The sequence below is a fragment of the Pelodiscus sinensis genome, chromosome 3 (genome assembly GCF_049634645.1).
Source record: "Pelodiscus sinensis isolate JC-2024 chromosome 3, ASM4963464v1, whole genome shotgun sequence".
NCBI lineage: Eukaryota > Metazoa > Chordata > Testudines > Trionychidae > Pelodiscus > Pelodiscus sinensis.
In genome coordinates this window covers 85,087,411-85,113,046 of record NC_134713.1, presented here as the reverse complement: position 1 = coordinate 85,113,046, position 25,636 = coordinate 85,087,411, and the positions used below count along the sequence as shown (strand labels likewise).

Here is a 25,636-nt window from a genome sequence, read left to right as displayed (position 1 = left end):
GCTAGTGGTCAGACTAACACCACAGTGAAATCTCAGTCTCATCCTTTCATTTCTCACCAGATCTCCCTTTCAAGCATTAGCCACCCGCTTAAGTTCCCATTTCCTGATGATAATTGTCAGATTTATATCCAAATATATAATTGCTGTTGTATCAGTTGGGAACATTCATGGCATATCCACTGTATACCATTTTTCAAAGAGAGAGAGTCTCTCTCTGTCTCCACCTGAAATTGGTCCCTAAAGTAAATACAGACGTCAACATGAATCAAACCATACACTTCCTAGTATTTTTATTTATTTATTGTAAATCCTTGTGCTTCTGATAAGAGAAGGTTTTCCTTTGAGTGGTGTCCTTGTGGGTGCTCCACTCAGCTGTCGGTGTGTTCTCTCACTGGCGTTTGGAGATTTTTAGTGTAATGGTGCCTTCCCATGCCGTGCATGTGCAGCAGCCATCTCACACTGTTTTCGTCAGTTAGCTGAGTGTCCCTTAATTCTTTTTTTACCATCCTTGGTAGAAGATGGAGTGCTCTCCTCAAATGAGAAAAGATAGGAAAATTTAGTTAGTTGTTCATAGTTTTACTCGGTTTAGTGTTAGTAGTTATTTAGTTACTGTTTAAAAAAAAAAATGACTCCCCATTTTTTCCACCTTGTTTCCCTGCTTCAAGGTCTTCACCCTAGTTCAGCATAATGCCAGGTTCTCCTGACGTTAAAAAATGCAACTCCTGCAGATACTTGATGCCCGCCTCAGACGGGCATGCCTTGTGTATATAAAGTGCTTAGGTGAATGTTATGTGGCGCATAAATACCCACATTGTCAAAGTATGACTGCCAGGGCCAGAAAGGACCAAGAGATGAGGCTTAAAAACCTGCTCTCGCAGAAATCTTGCCTTCTGGCAGCTGAAGAGATAACAGCCCCCTCAGAACCTGTAACACCAAGAAAAAGGGCTAACTCGTTGCCCAATTGCGATTCCCATAAGTCCCAGGCCTCTATGGCACACTCCTTGCCAACCATGCCATTCACTTCACGTGCTCCATGCTCGCCAGTGTCATCAATATCCTGCATGGCTCATAAACAAAAGATGGCACTGCCAAAAGGTGTTGAGCTGGAACTGAAAAGAATGGACACCGCTCTGTTACTGACTACGCTGGCACCCACAAAGATCCAAGAGTCTTGGTGCCCAGCAGCACTCAAGCATTCCTCAGCACCGCAGGCACCAAAGCTTAAACAGAATGAATCAGAGCTCTGGCACCGAGCATCACTGTTGCTGCTGCCCTCCTCACTGGTGCCAATGGATAAGATGCTTCCACATTCCCCTAGGATTCAGAAACCTACCCCGTACCAGTGTCCCTTTGAGAATATTTCATTCTCCCCTACGCTGTCATCTCCAGGTACGGGACCTGACACTGGAAAGGACAGCCGTTTTTCCTCCCAGCACTGGTCGTCAACGGCTTCAGTGAGCTCTTGACACTTAAGCAAGCACAGACCATGGTACCATCTGCCTCAATACCCTTGGGTCAGTCACCCATGGCCATACCCAGCTCAGCAATACCAACCTCAGTGGCCTCCCTGGGAACCATGGGCCCAATACCATCCTTAACCATTTCATCGGCACTGATCTCGTCACTTAACTGCGGCTACTCCAACGTGTACCCCAGCAAAGTCTCCCCCGCAGACTACTCAATCCTCAATAGAAAATACTTTATCCCAACGAAGGACATGGATTTTTATCTTCTCTCCATCCCCAGCCAAACTCATTGGTTGTTGATTTTGTTCATCACCAATCTAGTCAACCATAGTACAAATCTACACCTCAGGACAAGGAGCACAAAAGACTTGATATTTTAGGGAGGAAAGCTTTTTCATTGGCTACGCACCAGTTTAGGACCTCTAACTACACAGCCCTCCTGGTTAATTATGATTATTCTAATTACACTAGGCTTCAGGAGCTGCTCAATGACTTATCAGAAGAAAAGAGGCTACAACTGCAGTCCATCATGAAAGAGGGCCAATCCATTGCCCTACAGCACTCCAAGCATTAATGAATGTAGCCAATAAGGTGGCCTGATCGGCTGCAATAGTGATTGTCATATGCTGAGTTGGCTGCAGTATCTGGTGTTCCCAGGGAACAGCAAACCAAAGTGGAGGACCTGCCCTTTGATAGGGCTCAATTTTTCACGGACAAAATAGATGAGGTAATCCACTCAATGAAAGGTTTGCACACAACCCTCCGGACACTTGAAATGTTCATGCTGTCCAATAAGAGGAGGTGGTACACCCCATATCAGAGGACAAAAGATACCTCCTACCAAAAGCAGCCTCAGAGGCCATTTGACAATGGGCCCAAGCACTGGCTGAGTAGAAGGGCACAGCACACCCAGGTATCAGTGCCCCAATCTGCTGCTCCCAAACCACAAGTTTGAAGGTTTGTTGAGGGCATGAGTGACCACCCCCTACATCTGGTGCGTACCATCCATGTGTTCCATCATCATTTGAGGCCCTTTTACCACCAATCTCAGCACTATGGACCTTGAAATAATAAGAATTGGCTGTACCATCCCTTCCTGTCCATACCCCCTTTCCCATCTCTCTTCAGGGACCCCTCTCATGAGCCTCTTCTACAAGCAAAAGCTCCAAAACTACTCAGTTTAGGGACCACAGAGCAAAGAAGGCTAACAGAAGAGGGTTCTATTCCAACTGTTTTCTCATTTTGAGAAAGATGGGGTAGAGGCCAATCTTAGATCTCAGGAAGCTCAGTACATTCAGGATGGTAACAGGAACCATCATCCTGGCACTGGATGAGGGGGACTGATTCTCAACCCACAACCTTCAAGATGTATACTTTCATATAACAATATACCCAGCTCAGACAAGGTTCCTCAGGTTCATGGTGGGCAAAGAACATTACCAGTATCATGTCCTCCATTTTGGATTATTGATAGCACCGCACAGCTTCAAGATCCTAGTCATAGTCACAGCCTTCCTCAGAAACTAGGAAGTCACCGTATTCCCATACTTCAACAATTGCTTAATCAAGAGGTCTTCCTGACAACATACAATGATCATGACAGACCTTACTTGAGTCGTTTTTACCCATTTGGGTCTTTTAATAAACATAGAAATCTACTCTGGATCCCACCCAGAGAATAGAATTTATTGGGACATTACCAGATTCTCCCTATGAGAGTGTTTCTCCATATGAACTGTTTTTAAACACTGTGTGATGTTGTACAAACCATTCTATAGGCCCCAGTGACAACCCACACATGCCCACAGGCTTTAGGACAGATGGCAGCCACAACCTTAAATACTGCATACAGATGTGGTCTCCTCACCTCAAAGATATTTTGGCATTAGAAGAGGTTCAGAAAAGAGTAAGTAAAATGATTAGGGATTTGGAACGGGTACCATATGAGGAGAGGCTAAAGAGACTGGGACTTTTCAGTTTAGAAAAGAGGAGACTGAGGGGGGATGTGATTGAGGTCTATAAAATCATGAGTGGTGTGCAGATGGTGAATAAAGAAAAGTTATTTACTTGTTGCCATAATATAAGAACTAGAGAACACCAAATGAAATTAATGGGTAGCAGGTTTAAAACTAATAAAAGAAAGTTCTTCACACAGCGTGTAGTCAACCTGTGGAACTCCTTGCCAGAGGAGGCTGTGAAGGCTAGGACTATAACAGAATTTTAAAAAGAGCTAAATAAATTCATGGAGGTTAGGTCCATACAAGACTATTAGCCAGGAGGTAAGGAATGGTGCCCCTGGCCTCAGTTTGTCAAAGGCTGGAGAAGGATGGCAGAAGACAAATTGCTTGATCATTGTCTTCAGTCAACCCCCTCTGGAGCACTTGGCGTTGGCCACTGTTGGCAGACAGGATACTGAACTAGATGGACCTTTGGTCTGACCCAGTATGGCCGCTCTTATGTGTCCCTACGAGGCGCCATGTGAGATGCCTACAAACCTGGCTGTTAGAGCACAGTCTCGTGAAGTGAGTTACACCCACAGCACTAGTGCTGACATCGCTGCAATGGTGGACCTGCCCACACAATCTTCTCTCTGGAGTCCCCTTCCATTGCCCAGATCCCTTGCAGATAATCACCATAGATGCTTCCATTCTAAGCTGGGGAGCTCACTGCAGGCGCCATATAGTGCAGGGCAGATGGTTACTGACCAAGAGTCAAGGCTGCACATCAATACTTTGGAACTCTGGGTAGTTGTCAATGCTTGACTCCATTTCCTACTGCTGATTCAGGGTCATACCATATCCCTCCTCATGGGCAATGCTCCCTGTACGTATTATATCAACGGTTAGTGGGGTGCCCAATCACACTCACTATACCAAGGCAATCAAGATCTGGAACTGATGTGTGGAAAAACAACATTACACCAACCACAATGTACATACCAGGTCAACAGAATACCAGAACAGACAAGCTAAGCAAACATTTTTCCCAACAGCACGAGTGGGAACTCAGCTTGATAGTCATCCTGCCCATATTCCGGCAATGGGGGTTCCCAGTCATCGACCTCTTTGTCAGAACAATCAACCACAAATGTCACTGCTTCTGTTTCTGAGAAGGCCAGGACAAATGCTCCACAGGAGGACGCGTTCACCATACCATGGACGGATTCTTTTTCATACGTATTTCCTCCAATTCCCCTGATCCCCAGGGTAATGTACAAGATCTGAGAGGATCGAGTGTATGTCATCCTAATACCGCCATGTTTGTGGAGGCAGCATTGGCTTCCTTACCCCCAGTACCTGTCAGTCACCAAACCTATTCAACTCCCTGTAACTTCCCAATCGTTAATTCAACACAAAGAGTGAACATACCACCTGAACCCTCAGAATCTGAAGCTTACAGCCTGGCTTCTCCATGGTTCCAGAATACTGATCTTTCCTGCTCCCACAGAGTGAATCAAATCCTCCTCAGCAGTTGCTGCCCTTCCATGAGATACATCTATCAAAACAAATGGAAGGGGTTTCGGGAATGGTGCAGTCAGTGCCATCTACAACCACATACTTCTTCAGTACTGTACCTATTGTACTGGAATACTTAATGTGTCTGTGATGCAGGGCTCTCCATCAGCTCCAGAAGAGTTCATCTCTTGGCCATTGCCATTTTCCATGAGCCAGTAAATGGTGTCTTGGTGTTTGTTCATCCCATCGCCAAGTGGTTCCTATCTGGCCTATCAAAAGCACAACCCAACATATGTGTGCTTGTCCCATCATGAGACCAAACCTTGTGTTGAACTTGTTAATAAAGACACCTTTCAAACCTTTAGGAATGGCCTTAATTCAGCACGTGGTCATGAAGATGTCCTTCCTTGTTGCTATCACATCGGCATGAAGGGTAGGGAAGATTGCAGGCCTTATGTCGGGCCCACCCTTTACACACTTTACCACGGATAAGATTATCCTCAGACCCCAGCTTGAGTTTTTACCAAAGGTCATCTCCGACTTCCATATCAATGAGCCCATTTACTTACCCATTTACCATCCCATTTACCACACAACTCACCCTTGATACAAGACAGGTGCTCGCATTTTACATAGACAGGACCAAATCCTTTAGAAAATCAAATAGACATTTTATATCCATGTCCGGCCTTACCAAAGGAGAAGCTATCTCTGCACAACACACATCCAGATGGATTGCAACTTGCATAAACAGAGCCACTGCAGTCAGTTACTGCGCATTCCACCAGAGTGATGGCTGCATCCACTACCTTTTTACGCAATGTGCCACTAGCCAACATCTGAAGAGCAGCTACATGGTCTTCCTTGCATACTTTCGCACAACATTATATACTACAGCAAGGACTGCTACCCATCACGTTCAATAACTCCAAAGACTGCCCCCCTCCACTACTGTGGGTTCTGCTCTTCAGTCACCTAATTGGACCACCCACTGGGACACCACTCGAGAGACGAAATTACTCACTCGGTGCAGTAACAGTGGTTCTGTGAGATGTGTGTCTGTGGGTGCTCCACTACCTTCCCTTCCTCCCTTCTGCTTTGGAGTCCATTAGAGGCTTTCCAGTAGAAAAGGAACGAAGGGGCACTCATGCTGCACATGTAGCTAATGGACGAAAACAGCACAAGATGGCTGCTGCACGTGCACTGCTAGACTAAAAATCTTTGATTGTTGGTGTCAGGACACACCAACACCAAAGTGGAGCATGCATCTCAAAGAATAATCATCGTTACTGCACAGGACAAGTAACTTCTTTCATGCCATAGATGCCCAACAGGCACTAGTATTCAATCTACAGCAAACAAAAGCAATTACAAAGACACCCTGGAGGGGCTAAGAGCCCACTCCACCAGAGTGCAAACAACCTCTGTGGCATCTCTATGAGAGATACTTATTAAAAGGTGTATATAGGATGGCTATATATAGCTCTATCTACAACTTTACAAAACATTAAGCATTGATCTCCAGACTTCTTTTACAGAGATAGCTGTAGGACATCGGTATTATGGACATGGGTACCATTTGTATCCTTGCACCCTCCTCCTTGCTGACTAAAGCTTATTAATTTCCCTCCTGCTGAATACACATCACTTTAAGAAAAAATTGAAGTTAGTTACCAGTAACTGGAGGTTCTTTGGAATGTGTGGTCCTTTTCTCTGTTCTGCCCTACATCTCCTCTGTTGTGGATCATGATTTGGTTCATGGTAGAAGGAAGAATTGGAAAAAAAAAAACCCCAGTCTGCATGGTCTGTTATATCTTCAGTTCAGCACATAAGGAGAATTACAGATATGAGGACCAACCAATACTGCTTATTTAAAATTTCCAGTCACAAGTGTGTGAGGCTCATGAATACTGATATGTTGAATACAAATGGAAACTACATATCCCAAGGAACTTCCAGTTATAGTTGAGTGTCCTCCATTTACCTACCTTCTACAGTAACTTGAGTTCTTCCAGATCTGTGTTCCCAAAGATAGCTGCGCTTTCTCTACCCTTCACCTCTGCTAGCTTAATGGGGTTATAGCTGTCGTAGTATCTATCTCTTTCTTCCGTGTGGTCATTCTGCAACATAACTGATCTTACCTGAGTGTGGATCCAAATGTGAATTACAGAGGCAGTAATAAAAATAATAAAAACCTGTAATTATATGCTTCTATATAGGTTTGTTAAATTTGTAACAGAGATCAGGTACACATAGAAACAGAAAGCTTTCTTGGTAATACTCAATGTTAGTATGTGCATCATTTTATGTAGAGGACCTTGTTTTGTATATGAATAATAAGCCTGATAAGCCAAAACATCATCTGTTGCTATCCTAAATTTGTATTTGTTAAAGTTAACAGCAGAATTATGTAGTGTTAATGAATATCATGTTGATGTTTCCTTAGGTGCTTCAAAAACAGCTAGATGATGTCAAGGAGGAGGAGATATCATTGTTAAGCAAACATAAGGAGGTGGAAAGTGAGCTAGCAGCTGCTAGGGAGCGCTTACAGCAGCAGGCCACAGATCTTGTACTCAAAGCCAGTATGTATGTCCATAACTTTGCATGTAAATGAGTCTCAAATATTAATTTAGGATCATGCTATTAGTTTTTCTGTTTAAGTTATGCAGTTCTAGCATCTCTGACAGGTTTTACATTGTCCCTAAAAAGTACTGAAGCACTTTTTTAAAAATTGATGTTATATGCATTGTGTTTATGATTATATTTGCTTTACAAGCTTTATACTATTTGTAAATAGTTTTAAAAGTAATTGACTTTTATAAGTGGCCTAATTCTTGACACAGCCAATTTATTAAAATGTCAGATCATTTTACCTTTTAGGAAGGTGTATTCTTCATTTTTCTGACACTGAAGACATATAGTCCCAAGAAAAGTCTCTTGGGGTCTAAGTATAAGCATGGGAGGTATGTTTATACCTGTCACAGTTCTATGGCAACTGCACCTATTCTCCCCTCCTTTCTCTTATGATTGACTTCAGCAGTGTCCCGTCAGGTCTCGGTTGTCCAATTGCCACTTGTCTTTGGATTTCACTTATTTCCTTTCTAGGAATTCTATTGCCACACAGCAACCTGCCTTGCTCTACAATATCTCCAGTGAACCGATCTAGCAACTGGTGCCCATGTTGTTGAACTTAGAGTAAAACAGCTATCAGAATCTTATTTGGGGGATAAGACAATATGCCACATTTATTGCAAATACAGAGTTCATGTCCTGTCCTTAGCTACTAAAATTATTTCACACACTCTCTCTCATTCTCTGATTCACATGCACAAACTGACACACTTCTACGCATGCGATATTGCCACCCTCCAGTTGCTCATGCTAGTCCTCTGGCCAGGTGGTCTAGACATGAGGATGGGAGCTGAGTCATATTGGTACACACTGATGCTCCTGGAAGATGATCATAGAATTAAAACACCTGCCCCTTTAATTTTGCACCCATCTTTTTATATGGTTTAGTCCTTAGATCCTGTCCTGCAACAGGGCACTGTATGACCGTGAGTCATTAGTTAATAGCAGATATAACTTGGATCTTTTTCTTAATAGGGCTTTTTTGTCTCTCTTTTTTTCAGTGGGTTCTTTTGCAGGGTTCAACCACATTGTTTTTTTAGCCATCAAGACAGTGCTGGCAGGTATTGGGGATTGATTGGCATTGGTGACTGGTTCCATTACATGCACACCTACATTCACACTTTTAAATAATACTAAAGGGCTGTGCCCCACTACTCACTAGGCTCACCAGCCCCCCTCTCTCTGGAGGTAGGCAGCCCTAGCTCTCCCCTCAACTGCCTATGAGGGCCAGCCGAGGCCCTGATTCTCTTCCCCCGCTGTCGAGGACTGCAGGACTGAGACTGTGCCATCCCTGGTTCTACTTCCTTCCCTCCCACAAGCTGTGCCAGCCCAGCTGCCTCTCCTCCCCTCCCTCCCCCCCACTGTTGGGCAGGGCCAAAGCCATGCCAGCCCCAGCTCTATCCCATTCCCTCCCTCTCCCTCGACTGTGCTAGCCCTGGCTCTCCTCTACCCACCTCCACCCACCAAGGAGCACCAAACCATGCGAGGCCCAGCTCTCTCCCCCTGACAGAGAGATGACCTCACATTGTCATCCCACAGGAAATTTTTTTTGGCCCCCAGCTGAAACACTTTACTTCCCTGGTGCTTCAGCCCTTGGAGTGGGGAGGGAAGAGGATTGAAGTTCAAGGTAAGGCCAGATTAACTCATCAGGCATTTCAGGGTAAGTGGATTTTGTGGGCCCCATAGGCTCTGAGGTGGGGCCAAAAATGAGGGGTTCAGTGTGTGGGACAGAGCTGACAGTGAGTGGGATAGGGATGGGAGTGCATGATCTGAACAGGAGGTGGGGTGTAGGAGAGGCTGAGGGTAAGAGGTAGGAGGCAGGAGCAGTCTGGGGGCAGGATGTCTGGCCAGAGGGAGGGGGCAGAAATGAGATGGGGGAGTGACTGGCCAGGAAGGAGGGGGCAGGAACAGGCCTGGGGAGGGGTGACTGGCTGGAGGGCGAGGGCAGTTGTAGGCAAAGTTTAAAATGGGGTTTCAGTCACTTCTGTTACAATGTTTTAAAGGAGTTACTATAACAGATTCTTCAGAGGCAATTCTTAACAGGCTATTAACAAATTAATCTAAAAGTGGTTAACTGTTTCATTTATAAAATCCCATTCATAGAAATTGGTCCACTGTTTATGAAATAACAACATCACAAGGGTAGATATAATTCATTAAAAGGGCAACTTTGTTCTTTAGCCCTACATTATCCCCCTTTTGACCTTTCAACTTTCACAAGGGGAATGGGTTAGTCTAGTCTCTAGTGTGTAATCATCTGAAATGTAGTGAGAGGTGACATCAGTCTGCAGCTTTAGTTTGGCATTCATTTTCTTTATCCAACAATACATAACACACAGACACAAACAAATGCAGTGTAATACCAATACAATTAGCAAAGGGTAGAACATAATAGATAGTATGCTCTTGGATATTGGGGACCAATCTATGAAAATACTGTAACCATGATATGCAATGATTTTTTTTTGAGATTTAGCAGTTCTTAGCACGTCTCCACTTGCATGCAGTATCTGAATGACACATTTCCCTATATCCTTTTATCTGTTGTAAAAACTGAGTCACCTTTGTTTCTTTAAATAAGTGATCAGTCAAATCATGCCAGTCCACATTAAGATTATCAGAAAAGTTAACCAGATTGGTAGTTACAGCTCTCTGTAGCTTTTACCTTTGGTAAATAGTAAGTGTGGTTGCTAATGTACAGCATGCTGCCATTGCATCTACATTCATCCACCAGCAGCTGACACTTTCCCAGGAAGTAATGCATATACACTGACACTGTCCATTTGAATGGCTTACTTATTTGCCAAAATGTAGCTCTGACAGTGGATATTCTCAAAGCAAAGCCTGCCTGAGCACTCTCCTGCAACTCTCTCTCTCTCTCTCTCTCTCTCTCTCTCTTTTTTTTTTTTCTTCCTCCCACTGTTCCTGGACACATTGAGAGGGAGGCTATAAAAGGGAGCATGGTGCTCTGGTCACCTCAGTTTCTTCTTCGGGTAGTGTTCCCGTGGGTGCTCCACTGTGGGTGTCGGGTTCATCCCGGCGCCGCAGATCGGAGATCTTTTAGCCATTGTCTGCCAGACTGCGCATGCATGGCAGCCATCTTGTGGCTTTTCGCGCCATTTCTGATCGTGTGGTCTGGCTCCCGCCAGTTCCTCCTAACCATCTTCAGGCACAGATGGAGTAACAGCTCCACCTCCTGTCTACCTTGACAGGAATTGAGAGAGTGAAAAATTGTATATAGTTAATTGTTCTATTCATACTTATAGTTAGTTCATAGTTCTTAATTAGCACGTTCGCAAAAAAAAATTTTTTTAGATAACAAAATTTGATAAAACTGCCAAATGCTGGGATTCCCAGGATTCAAGAAGTGTGCAACATGCAGGGAGTCCATGCCCACTTCAGACGGGCACACGTCTTGCATAAAATGCCTTGGTGAGGAACAAATTCTTCAAGTGTCCCCACTGCACTAAACTGACTGCCCGGACACGATGTGACTGAGATGCGACTCAAAATGCTGTTATTCGACAGAGCTCTTCAGCCACAGTCGGACTCCTCAGCCATGCCACCCCACTGTCCTTCTTCGAAGGTGGCGCATAAAAAGAAAACTCTTTCCCCGTTCCGCTCTCTACCACCGACTAGAGCAAGTATGGGAGACAAGCCGGGTACTTCTCAATTGATGGTGGCCTACAGACCAGACAAAGAGAAACAGGTGCGCAGCACATTGGCACCGAGCCCAGCAGTACGTACCGCCCCGCAACCGAAGTCGGCACCCACTCCGGCATCCACTCCGGCACCAACATCGTCGGCACAGAGTCCGTTGATTACATCGGCACCGGAGTTTACACCGGCACAGCCAACACCGCACGTGTTGGCACCGACTCCGCTGGCACCGGCCACTTCGGTACCGGACTCTTCAGCAATGGCTCTGTCGGCACTGACACGTCATTCTGATATGGAACTGTCTTACTCATGAGCAATAACAACTCCCAGATTGATGCCACCCACATCTCCCATACACCATTCCCCGGCACCCACCACGGGAAGAAAGAAGACCCACAAGCTTCCCACACCATCACCAAGCCTAGACTTGGAAGCATTCTCCCCTGAACCACCTTCTCCATCTCTGGTGCGGACCGCTCATTCAGCCATTACACTCCCATTACTCAACAGTTCTCACCCAGGCTGCGTCTAGACAGGCGTGATTTCGTGCAAATACTTTTAACGGAAATGTTTTTCCGTTAAAAGCATTTGCACAAGAGAGCGTCTATACTGGCATGTGCCTTTGCGCAAAGGATTTGTTTTTGTGCAAAAGCATCCGTGCCAGTGTAGACGCTCTCTTGCGCAAGAAAGCTGCGATGGCCATTTTAGCCATCGGGCTTTCTTGTGCAAGAAATTAACTTGGCTGTCTACACTGGCCCTCTTGTGCAAGAATACTTGCACAAGAGGGCTTATCTTTGAGCGGGAGCGTCGGAGTATTTGCGCAAGAACCACTGATTTTTGTACAGTACAAAATCAGTGTTCTTGCGCAAATACTCGTGGCCAGTGTAGACAGGCAGCAAGATATTGCACAAAAGCAGCCACTTTTGTGCAAAATCTTGCCAGTCTAGGCGCACCCCCAGCGTATCTCCTCATTCAAGATTCCACCACCATTACCACCACCATCATCCACCTTCACCAGCTTACTCATGAGGTAGTTCAAGATCCCCTAGGTCTCCCTCATATTCCAGAAGTTCCAGGTACAGGGATGACCACAGATGCACGTACAGGCATTCACCTTACCGTGATGACCGCTAGCGCAGACACTATAGTCACTGGGAGCAGTGTTTCTGTTCACCGATTGATTCAAGGGGCATCTCACCCTCACCTGCTCCTTCATACATTGCCCTGGACAAAAGCAGATCTCCCTCTCTACCTGCAGAGAGACCACCTACGCCCACTGGCGACTAACCAATAACAATCCAACAGCTTACGGCAGAGGACGTGCATCTATCTGACACAGAAGGGTCACACCACCGATCCTCCACAGACATAGCTCCTTCTTCTCCGAATGATTCTGTCTTCTCAGGAGACACTTCACCGACAGACGACCTGAAGGATTTTCAGGAACTGTTTAAAAGGGTCGCAGACAGCCAGAATGTCCAACTAGGGGAGGTTCATCAGAAGCAACACCACCTGCTGAGAAACCTCCCTCCCTCCCACTCATCCAAAGTCGCCCTCCCATTGACGAAGCGATACTTGAGAGAGCCAATGACATATGGCAAACTCCCACCTCCACGCCTCTGACTAACAAAAGAGCAGACAAAAAGTATTTTGTACTGGCCAAGGGGATGGAATTCTTATTCAACCTTCTGCAACCTAACTCTCTGGCCTTGGATGCGGTGCAGCAAAGGGCCAAAGCACCCCATTACAAGAATACCACCGGGAATAAGGACAGCAAATAACTTGACCTCCTAGGCAGAAAGGTATACTCAATTTACAGGATGCCTATTTCCATATTATTGTTCATCCACCTCACAGGTGATTCCTCCGGTTCCTGGTAGGTGCCGACCACTACCAATACAAGGTCCTTCCATTTGGCCTATTGTCAGCCCCCAGGGTTTTCTCCAAACGGGTGGTGGTGGTGGAGGCCTTCCTTTGACTAGGGATCGTCATTTTTCCCTACCTGGATGACTGCCTTCACAGAGCTCCCTCTTTCGATGAAGCGTTGCGTGCAGTCAACACGACAAGGTCTCTGTTCGACGCCTTGGGTCTCATAATCAACATCCAGAAGTTGTCCCTCATACTTCAACAATCCATAGAGTTCATAGGAGCCCGTCTCGACTCCATTACGGTGCAGGCTTACCTACCTGCCTCCAGCCTTCACACTATCCAAGATCTTGTACAGATCCTCACTATGCGTCCCACGGTTCCCATACTTACCTGCCTGCAGTGACGACATAAGTCGTAGCCAATGCAAGCCTGCATTTCTGATGTCTTCAACATTGGGTATCCACAATATATGCTCTTCACAGACAAGACGTACACAGAATGACGGTCGTACCTGCCATAGTCAATCTCTAAAATGGTGGACTATCCCCCACAACATGTTGTCAGGTATACTGTTCCACCAGCCCGAGCCTACTGTCCAGATTACGATGGATGCATCTCTACTCAACTGGGGAGCTCATATGCAAAACAAGCAAGTTCAAGGCCACTGGTCTCCTGACGAATCTCTCCTCCACATAAACATGCTCGAGCTATGAGCTGTCTCCAATGCTTGCAAATACTTCCTCCCACTTATCCGCAACAAGGGGTACGGGTATTCACAGACAATATGACAATAGTCTATTATATAAACAGACAGGGAGTAGCCTGTTCCCACTCTATTTGCATGGGAGCTGTACGCTTGTGGAATTTCTGCAACCGACACAATGTGACTCTTACAGCAGCCTACCTTCCTGGGGAGGACAACATCACAGCGGATGCGCTCAGCAGGTACTTTGCCCAACAGCACGAATGGGAACTACATCCAAATGTTCTTTGCACATTATTTGACCATTGCGGCCACCCATTAGTAGATCTCTTCACCACACAGTGCAATGTGAAGTATGTACAATATTGCTCGAGGGCAGGCATCGGCCGCACATCCAGGGGAGACGCTTTCCTCTACAGTGGGAGTCATCGTCTCCTATATGCCTTCCCTCCCATTCCTCTAATTCCTAAGATCCTGGAGAAGGTAAATTATGGACAAAGCAAGAGTGATTTTAATAGCACCATTCTGGCCGCATTAGACTTGGTTTCCTTACCTGTTGCGTATGTCACCTCACCCTCCATACCATCTTCCCAGTCAACTCAATCTGTTGACACAGGATTACATCCACAACCGGATCACCTCGCTCTGTCCGCATGGCTCCTAATTGGTTCCAACAAAAGGAAATGAGTTGTTCCCATGCAGTCAAACACGTACTATTACGTGGCAGAAAATCTTCAACTTGTAATACCTACCTTCATAAGTGGCAAAGAATGGTGCTCAGGCAAGAACCTAGACTCCAGCAAAACTCCTTTACACTCAGTCTTGGACTATATTTTATACCTCAAGCACCTTGGGCTCACCCTTTCATCTCTCAGAGTACATCTGGCAGCAGTTACAGCATTCCACCAACCTATCTATGGTTATATTGTATTTTCCCATCCCACTACGAGAAGATTCATGAAAGGCCTGACCAATCTTTTCCCTGAGCACAGACAACCTCTGGATCCATGGAATCTAGAATTGGTCTTAGACACCTTAATATGTCCGCCATTGAGCCCTTGGACACATGCGATTTTCATATATTCATACGAAGGTCGTGTACCTCTTAGCGATCACCTCGGCTCGCAGAGTGAGAGAACCAGTGGCCCTCTTGGCTCCTCCCCCCGTATCATTTTTACAGCACAGGGAGTCATTCTACCTCCCCAGCCATCATTTTTGCCCAAGGTTAACTCTTCCTTTCATATAAATAAACCCATTATTCTCCCTGTCTTTTATCCCAAGCCACATTTCTTGGAGCATCATGCAAGACTGCACTACCTTGATGTCCATAAGGCTTTAGCCTTTTACATCGAAAGAACTTGCGATCTGCGGAAGTCCCAACATCTATTAATTTCACTGGATGACCGTTCCAAGGGTCGCCCACTCTCTGCACAACGAATTTCAAAAATAATAGTTTCCTGCATCCTACGATGTTACGAATTAAGAAACATACCGCTTCCACACACCATAAGGGCCTACTCTACTAGGGCAATGGCGTCTTCAGCAGCCTTCCTCAAGGGAGTTCCCCTCAAAGACATTTCTCGAGTGGCCACTTGGTCGTCGGGCCTTACGTTCGCAAAACACTACGCGCTATCAAACATACTTATGACTGACACAGCAGTAGCCACTGCAGTCCTTTCTACAGTGGCAACTCATTGACTCCGAACCCACCGTCTTCAGTTCGGCTACTGCTGTTGAGTTACCCACAGTGGAGCAACCAGAAACAGCGCGAAAAGGCTCAAGATGGCTGTTGCGCATGCACGGTCCGGCAGACAACAGCTAAAAAATCTCCAATCTGCAGCGCTGGGACGAGCCCGGCATCCACAGTGGAGCACCCATGGGGACACACGCCTCGAAGAACCATCGTTACTACACAAGGTGAGTAACTTCTTCTTCCATCCTCATTGCAGAGGAACCAGGAACATCAGTCCGATATTGAATCATCAACTTTGACTTCTCAGTGCCTTACGTTTTAAATATTTCTTTTTAGTCATTTTCAGTGCTCCAAAAGAGGTGTACATAACTAATAAATGTAAACTAATGGGAAATCCTAAAGAAAAAAGACCAAGATTTATGACATGTGCCGTGGGTCCTATTTACAGCTTCAGATACCCATGTTTGGTGTCTGACTTGTTTGGAGGAAGATCATGATTCATCGTGCTGTGCCATTTGCACCACCTTCACCTCAAGAGCTCATAAGGAATGAACAGAACAAAACAAAACAGTTCCAGCTCTATAGGATTCATGATTACTGATAGGCTTCATACCAAACTTCTTTGGGGACTTAAAAGCAGCATAGGATCCTATCCAAGGCATTCTCCTACCAGAGTGAAATCTAATATCATAGTACTAAAGAATCCACAGTCATCAGATTCAGTGCTGCAGCAAGTTGAACCCCTGCTGATGTCAACCTCTGTTAACAGAAAGACACCTCAGGAATGCAATCCTTCAGATCTGTCATCTCCAGGTGACAGGCCTTGGTGGTTTCGGTCTGTTAGCAGAGTCTGTCTGCACACTGGAACCCCTTGGATCTCAGGTTCTCCATTCCAAGGCCAGCTTCAGAAAGCAGGCCAAAACCAAAGGCTCACAGTGACTACAAATCCCAAACAAAGCTTACACCAATTCTGTGAGTGTGATGATTTAAAAAATATTACTGGAAAAATACTAGACACACACCAGATTCTTCAATACCATACGCTTCCACAATTACAATGGTGGTCTAAGCACATAAACCAGAACCTGCTGTCAGGGATCCTTGCAGGAAAAAAATAAGGGAATTAAAGGATGAATTGGGGTATGTCTACACAGCAAAGTTATTTCGAAATAACTTGACTAGCATCTACACAGCCAAACCGCTATTTTGAAATTAATTTGAAATAGCGGAGTGCTTACTTCGAATTTGGTAAACCACATTCCACGAGGAATAATGCCAAATTCGAAAAAGCTATTTCAAAATAAGTGCTGTGTAGACACATATACAAATAGGGAGCCTCCAGCCTTCCCAGGGTAACCTGGTGGCCACTCCAGCCTCAACCAAGAACACCCCACTCCCTCCCCACTACCCAGAGCCCTTAAAGGGGTTGACTCTGGCCACAGTGCCTGTGCCAGCTCCAAACCTGCCAGCTCAGAGCCAGCAGTCACTGCCCCATACCCAGTGGCCCCAAAACATGAGCCAGCAAACCACTGGCAGCCAGCCCTCCACCACTCCCCAGGAGCAGTGTGCTAGCTCCCAGAAGCCTGCCAGGGCCCGGAACAGGTGGGTGCCTTCCTGGTCCAGTGTGAAGATCATGGACCTTATTCAGGTTTGGGAGGGATGCCCCCAATGTCCATGAACTCCGCACTAGATGGAGGAATGCAGTTGTCTATGGAAGGATAGTTGCCAGCCTGGCCACCAAAGGCCACATACGAACCCAGGAGCAGGTTTGCATGAAAATCAAGTTGGTCAGGTGAGACCCCCAGCCCTAAGCTTCATAAGAACGGCCGTACTGGGTCAGACCAAAGGTCCATCTAGCCCAGTATCCTGTCTACCGACAGTGGCCAGCACCAGGTGCCCCAAAGAAGGTGGACCGAAGACAACGATCAAGCGATTTGTCTCCTGCCATCCCTCTCCAGCCTCTGACAGACAGAGGCCAAGGACACCATTTTATCCCCTGGCTAATAGCCTTTTATGGACCTAACCTCCATGAAATGATCTAGCTTCTCTTTAAACTCTATTATAGTCCTACCCTTCACAGCCTCCTCTGGCAAGGAGTTCCACAGGTTGACTACACGCTGTGTGAAGAAGAACTTTCTTTTATTAGTTTTAAACCTGCTCCCTATTAATTTCATTTGGTGTCCTCTAGTTCTTCTATTTAGGGAACTAATAAATAACTTTTCTTTGTCGGCCCTCTCCACACCACTCATGATTTTATAAAACTCTATCATATCCCCCCTCAGTCTCCTCTTTTCTAAACTGAAAAGTCCCAGTCGCTTTAACCTCTCCTCATATGGGACCCGTTCCAAACCCCTAATCATTTTAGTTGCCTTTTTCTGAACCCTTTCCAAGGCCAAAATATCTTTTTTGAGGTGAGGAGACCACATCTGTACACAGTATTCAAGATGTGGGCGTACCATAGTTTTATACAGGGGCAGTAAGATATTCTGGGTCTTATTTTCTATCCCTTTCCTAATAATTCTTAGCATCCTATTTGCCTTTTTGACCGCCGCTGCACACTGTGTGGAAGTTTTCAGAGAACTGTCCACGATAACTCCAAGATTTCTTTCCTGATTTGTCGTAGCCAAATTAGCCCCCATCATACTGTACGTATAGTTTGGGTTATTTTTCCCGATGTGCATTACTTTACACTTATCCACATTAAATTTCATTTGCCATTTTGTTGCCCAATCACTCAGTTTGGTGAGATCTTCTTGGAGTCCCTCACAGTCTCCTTCTGTCTTGACTATCCTAAACAGTTTTGTATCATCTGCAAACTTTACTACCTCACTGCTTACCCCTTTCTCCAGATCATTTATGAATAAGTTGAAAAGGATTGGTCCCAGGACTGATCTTTGGGGTACACCACTAATTACCTCTCTCCACTCTGAAAATTTACCATTTATTCCTACCCTTTGTTTCCTGTCTTTTTTAACCAGTTCTCAATCCAAGAAAGGACCTTCCCTCTTATCCCATGGCCATGTAATTTACACAAGAGCCTTTGGTGAGGGACCTTGTCAAAGGCTTTCTGAAAATCTAAGTATACTATACCTACTGGATCCCCCTTGTCCGCATGTTTGTTAACCCCTTCAAAGAACTCTAACAGATTAGTAAGACAGGATTTCCCTTTACAGAAACCATGTTGACTTTTGTCCAACAAATTATGTTCTTCTACATGCTTCACAATTTTATTCTTTACTATTGTTTCGACTAATTTGCCCGGTATTGAAGTTAGACTTACCGGTCTGTAATTGCCAGGATCGCCTCTAGAGCCCTTTTTAAATATTGGTGTCACGTTGGCTACCTTCCAGTCATTGGGTACGGAAGCTGATTTAAAGGATAGATTACAAACCACAGATAATAGCTCAGCAGTTTCCCATTTTAGTTCTTTTAGAACCCTTGGATGAATGCCATCCAGTCCCGGAGACTTCCCCTCTCCCTTCTTCCCCTTGCTTCCCCCTTCCAGCTTCCTCCTCCCAGGTTTCCCTCTCCCCTCTCCCACCTCCTTTCCCCAGTCTCACCAGAGTTTCATCCCCCACCCCCCAGTTTTATTAAATAAAGAGAGTTTGTGTTAATGAAAATACATGTATTTTATTTGACATTAGGAAGAGGGGTTAGGGAGGGATAAGTGGAAGGATGTGAGGGAGGAATGAGGCACAAGCCTCCAGTGTGGCAGACCTGGGAGGCTCTTACTGCTCCTGAGGGTGGAAGCTCTCTTGCAGAGCCTCCTGGATACTGACACTTCCCACCCACTGGATGTCCCAGATGGCAGCCTACAGAAAGTGCAGCCAAGCTCACAGCAACACGTCCACGAGAAACACCAGAGTGCCCAGGGGCAGCTCTGGCTCCATGTTGCAGAGTGCTGTGGTATCCCGAGTGAGGGCAACCAGAGCATGCAGAGACAAAATGCTTTGCTGTCCCTTATTGAGGTAGACAAGCAAGCAGGGAAACTGAGAACCGGCTGTGTGGGGGTGGAGGGTCCCTTTAAGCACAGGCCTCAGATAGCATCAGGTAGCAGCCACACAAAGTAACTCCTGACCTGATGCCCTGCTGGCCCTGGTTCCGGCCGCTCTTAAATGCGATTCAGCGTCCACTCAGCGTGGATGCGCTATTTCGAAATAGCCAAACACTATTTTGAAATGCATTTTGTGTGTAGATGCATTATTTCGAAATAATTTTTCGAATTTACTATTTCAAAATAAGATATTTCCTACAACAACAAAAATCACTCTATTGGAAGGTTTATTGCAACTGGTCACGAGTATATAATTAGTTCCTGAAATGGGTCAGACTGTTTTTCAAAAGTGTTGGACAAGCTTTATCAACTGTCATGTAAAGGGTTTTCATTTTTGTAGACATCCAGCTCTTAATTCACTGGTTGTTGCGGTAGCTGCCTCAAGAACAAAAAGAAAATAGGTACACCTCATCCTATCAGACAGAAAAGGGAAAGAGCTTCATAACTTAAGCAGAAAGATCTCCTCTTCTGTTTCACTCCAGCTTAAGGGTTTCTAATTAGCAAGTCATAATATCCATTTTCTATCCCAGATGCTACTGGTCCCTGGCCACTTTTTCCAGATCCCTTCCTAAAAACTAGAAGAAGCTGTCAAAACCCAGGACAATTACTATCCTGGGTTGGAAAGTTTATTGTAGGTGGCCTCATTTGACTCCTGTAATGCAGCACCCTGGACAGCCACTTCAGCAGCTACATTGGGGTGATACTTATAGCTGAAATGTTGTTATGCAAGACCAGATGATTAGAACGTGTGGAAGACTGTCCATTGATGAGATGGTCTATTAAGTTAAGGAATGGATGAGGAGTAAGGGAATTCAAAAAGTGTTTTTCCTTCAACTTCCTGCTATGTTGACAGTGCCAAAAGCTGAGTTAAGTTATTTCGACTTAAGCTATGCAATTTATGTAGCTGAAGTTGCATAACTTAATTTGACTATAGCCTTGCTGAAGACATGCCCTAAGGTGCCACAGGCCTGCTCATTGTTTTTAAAGTTACAGACTAACATGGCTACACCTATGAGATTTTTCCACAATTTACTGTCTTGCACCGGGACAAATTCTTCCATCACATCCTAAATTCCCCTCCAAAGTTGTACTGGACTTTAACCTGACTCAGATCAATAGCTTAGTAGTATTCTCTTTTTTATAAACACCTCCTTTTCATTCAGATGAGACAAAGCTTCATACCTTGTATGTCAAGAAGTCACCAAAAATTTGGGGATACTACTAATAAAGGAAACAATTACATTTCCACATTTGTCTAAATGGGTTGGGCTTTGTACAACGGAAATTTGTTTTGTATAGTGAAAAGCTACAAACGAAGTTTTGCTCTTTTAAAGAGAAAATATGGTTTCCATGGCATATCTCAAATTTATCACCATTTTTAGAAACATGAAGAGCTAAAATCTGGAGCTCTGGTCACACTTTCACAAAGCACTATTCACAAGATGTAGCATCTCAGTTTTGTAATGCAGTGCTAGAAACATTATTCAGTTAGGACACTGCATTTCAAGTAACAGAGATTGTGGTACTGCTTATATAATTATACCATGAGTGAGAATGTACTCAGGCCACTTGAAAAAGAAATAAGTATCATTCATCAGTAACTGGAAATATTTGAGATGTATTCTCTACATATACACTTCAGCCTACCTCACGTTTTTCTGGGGTATGCTAATTAACTTGGAACCTCAGAGAGGCAGCAAAAGGATCTAAGGTGACAAGAATACTATGCATCCTCCTCCCCCATTTAATACCCTTGCCCTCAAAACATTCAGGGATAGTGAGGGAGGGGCAGGAGAGCATTCCAATGGGGGACTACTGAAAGAAAGTTCAAGTCACAGCTGCTTCACTTGGATAAGAATATGTAGTCTTTTTATAAGAACTCCTATTACAGGTGAATAATCTTCAGATATGAGATTTTAAATGGCTGTTTTCTTTTTATAGGTCACATTGGGATTCTTCAAGCTACGCAGATGACACAGGAAGTTACAATAAGAGATTTAGAATCAGAAAAATCTAGGTTAAAAGAGAAACTATCTGAGCTGGAAGAGGAAAGAAATCTATTGCAGAACAAAACACAAACTCTGGATGAAAGACAAAGGCAGCAGATTCTGGCACTGGAAAAGGTAAACACCTTATTCTTTTTATTTTAGACCACTAAAATAGAAGCCTTAGAATTCTAATCAGAAAATGTTAATGAATTCAGAAATACCTTTACCTCTCTTTTAGAGCCATGGTAGCACATTACACTGCCAACTTTTCACGTTACTTAATGTAGATTGTGTGCATAGCAGAGCTGAAGGTGATAGTTTCAGCTGAGATGAAGACAGAGAGGAGCTAGGTCCAATATTAATCATATTGATTTCTGGCATCTGTTGTGCCGCTTAATTCTTGAAGCGTATTGCCATTATTCTTCTAATGTGTCTCACGTTCTAGAATGCCTCATTGGAGATGGGAATGAGGCTGAGGTTGAAGAAAAAATATAAATCAGTAATCCCTGCAAATGTACATGCAGATACTTTATGGGCCCATGACAGGGTAAATACAGAAAATTAAAACTTGAGCTATTTCATAAAGATGATTTAATTATTTTTTTCCGGTCCCATTAATTAAGCTCATGATGATATAGGTTACATATAAAGTGATGCAAATCAGAAACATTTACTGGTTTAACTGTGTTCTGGAGGTTAGGTCCATAAAAGGCTTTTAGCCAGGGGGTAAGGAATGGTGCCCGTGGCCTCTGTTTGTCAAAGGCTGGAGGAGGATGGCAGGAGACAATTTGCTTGATCATTGTCTTCAGTCAACCCCCTCTGGGGCACCTGGCACTGGCCACTGTTGGCAGACAGGATACTGGGCTAGATGGACCTTTGATCTGATCCAGGATGGCCATTCTTATGTTCTTAACAAACTTCTTTTGAGTTTTGCCCTAAAGGCTTCATAATAAGGAATTTCCTCCTTGCCTTACTATACACCAGCACTAGTTCATTACTAAAATAAGAGAGAAAAAGGACTGGTTTCCAAAAATAATAATGAATAATGTATGAGAATAATGAATTAAAAATTGCCTATAGATCTGAAATTTGCCTGTTGTTTCTTTACCAGATAAAATAGAACAAAAAAGAAAACAGATTTTAACTTTTTTTTACTTAGTCTATAAGGGCATGTCTAGACAACCCTCTTTTGAAAGAGAGAGATAAATTAGGCAGCTCAAAAGTGCAAATGAAGTGGATTTTTTTTTTTGAGGAGTACGGGATTTTTCGAAAAAGTTTTTTTTTTTTTTTTTTTCCCCCCGAAAGAGCTGAGTCTAGATTGCAGTTTCACTTTCAAAATACCCTTTTTCGAAAGAATGCTGTGATGCAATGCAAATGAAGTGCGGGAAATTAAAATCCCAGTTCATTGTACTTTCGATCTGCCTAATATACAGATATGTATATGTAGTCTAGACATAGCCTAATTGAAACACTTCTTTGTGTATTCTGGCTTAAAGGTGTTTATTCTATGCTACATACATATGAAATTTTTTAGAGTATTTGTACAAAACTTCATTAGAGCTTCCTTTTTTTTCTTTTTCTCTTTACTGAAATGGACAAACACTTAATAGGTGATTTGGAATTTTTTGTTGTTTGGCTTTTACAGAAGGTAAATGAAGTGAGGGAAACACAACGAGAGTATTATGAGAAAGAGCTGATAAAGCTACAAACAAGATTGGAAGGGGAGGCTGCACAGTTAAATGAGGCTCATTCTAAGACCTTGGAAGAATTGGCCTGGAAACACCACACTGCACTTGAGACTGCACATAGCAATGCTGCCAAGGAAAAGAAAAAACTGCAGCTGGTAAGTTTGGAAGAAATCAAACCATGTTTCAAGGAATAAAGGATGATGAGCCAAACTATAGGAACATGGTGTATGCATATGGATTGCATATGTTAATTTCCTTGTTTCATTCATTTCATCCCTTAGTCTTCCCAGAAGTTTTGACTGTAGTACATTTGCATTTGTGAAGAATAACAAAGGGCATTTCAGAGCTGTTGGAGTCCTTTCATATAGAAACATGCACACTGCAATTCCTAAACTAAATAGGGACAAATTAAGGATGGTATATAGGTTAGACCTCACTTCTCTGGCCCTCTCAGTACTTGACTGGTCCTGGATGAGGGATTTTTCCAGACCAGGGGAAGCCATATCTGACCCCACCCCCTGCCCTACTGCCTCATCCTTGCACCGGGCTTAACCCCCAACTCTTCTCCAGTCCAGCTGGGCTGCATGCCAGTCTCCTGTCTGTCCCCCCCCCCCCCCCCCCCCCCCGCCCATGCTGGGCTCCTGGCCCCCCACCTCCTCCAGCGCATCGGGACTCTTGGATCCTGGAACTTCCATGGTTCAGCCAGACCACGGATGTTGCCCGACCAGAGAATTCCGGTTTATAGAGGTGCAACCGGTAGCAAACCTAGCTGTGTTAGCTAACTTGCTTCTTGATTTAAATACATGTATACAGCATCAACAAAGCTGTAGTTATATCTTTATGGTTATGAAAAATAGTACATTAAAGATTACCCTCTAAACTTTAGTGGAAAAGTGAGCATACCTTTGACAAGATGTAAGAGCACTATGTGGTGTTCATTGAGCACCTAGTTAATTTCAGGATAGCTTCTCCTCACCCATACACAGGTCTTGGAGATAGAACTATGGGCTTAATCCATATATCAGTGAAGTCACTGAGAGTCTTTTTCTGTTGCCTCAGTGAGATGAAGCTCCAGCTGTTCATTAGTGTTTGCTTGTTATAGGGTTGAAGGAAAATGCTTTCAGTAGAGCTCCAAATCTAGAGTTGCGGGACTATGCTGAACTTCAAGCTAAAAAGTTTCCTGTATGAATTCATTTGAGAGCATGGTGATGTCCTGTTTTCACCCACATAGTTATCATTGAGGTAACTGATTCAACAGAGACATTCGTTTTATGGCTCATTACAATAATTTGTAATGGACCCCACAGTCTGCAAACCCTTAATTACCCATGTCATTTCAAGTGGTCTCCTTTAGCAATTGAACCAACTTGTTTTTAGCTTAGACACTCTGGTTATCTTCTCTACACCTGAAGAAATCTGTGAAGCTTGAAACTGTTGGTCCAGAAGTTGGTCCAGTCCTCACTTACCTTCTCTCTCTGATATCATGGGACCAACTTGGCTAAAACAGTACAAACAACTTTGGGAAATGAGTTTTTGGTCTTGTGTCTATATCACATATGTCCACACTCATTGTGGACCAAATTATTAAGAAGTCTCAGCAAAGTCTAGGGACTGAGTCAGCATAGCGGCTGAACTACTCCCTAGTACAAGGGTGAGCAATAATTTTTGATGGGGGGGGGGGGTGCACGCCAAGAATTTGGAAAGTGGTCGAGGGCCACACTCTTCCATGATATTAATGGAGGAGGTATAGGGTCTGGGTGGAGGTTAGGTGCAGAAGGGAGCTTGGGGTAAGGGAGGAGGTTTCGGTGTGAAGAAGGTAATTGTGACCTGGGGCACTGGACTGAGGTGCAGGGGGTTAGATTATGACCTAGGTCAGGGAATTAGGGTACAGGAGGGGGTATAGGAAGATTGAGGTGCAGGGTTTTGGTTATGAGATAGGGTAGGAGGGGACAGTGATCTTGGGGAGGGGTATGGGTGCAGGAGTGGGGCAGAGGATTTGGGTATATAGAGTGGGGGGCAGAGGATTGGGGGAGGAAGGGGCTGGGGTGTCAGAGGCAGGCTGTGGGCAGGAGACTTACCAGCCAGCAACCCAGCACTTTCGTGAAGCAGCCGCCCTGCCTGCCCCATCCTCACACAGGCTGCAGCCATTTACTCTATAAATAATTATGAGCCCTGGAGGGGAGAGGGTGTGGTGCTTCTTGGCTGCCAGTTATTGAAACAGACAGCTCCCACTGGCCAGTTTTTGGCCCAAAACCGGCCAATGGGATTGTGCTAGGGAAGAGAGCAGCTCCTAAAGCCTTCCTCCCTCCCTTCTGGGCTCACAGATTTTAAAGCAAAACCGCCCAGCAGTCTTGTTTCTTAGTGGCGCACAGGTGGGGCAAGGCAAGCGGGGAGCCTGCCTGGGGCTCTCTGCTGCGTCCGTGAGCTGG

At 44.6% G+C, this 25,636-nt stretch overlaps 1 protein-coding gene across 11 annotated transcripts in view; it reads left to right on the top strand.

The window, feature by feature from the left end:
- The window catches only part of FAM184A (family with sequence similarity 184 member A), a 184,815-nt gene that overhangs the window by 54,732 nt on the left and 104,447 nt on the right, over positions 1 to 25,636 (top strand). For all 11 annotated transcript variants that reach the window (XR_332068.4, XR_012902649.1, XR_332069.3 and 8 more), the window contains exons 3-5: positions 7,368 to 7,503; positions 21,473 to 21,654; positions 23,165 to 23,362. Coding sequence is in view for 8 of the 11 variants with exons in the window: in XM_006123068.4 (XP_006123130.2) it covers positions 7,368 to 7,503; positions 21,473 to 21,654; positions 23,165 to 23,362 (516 nt within the window). In the remaining 3 variants the exon portion in view is untranslated. The remainder of the gene's footprint in view (positions 1 to 7,367; positions 7,504 to 21,472; positions 21,655 to 23,164; positions 23,363 to 25,636) is intronic.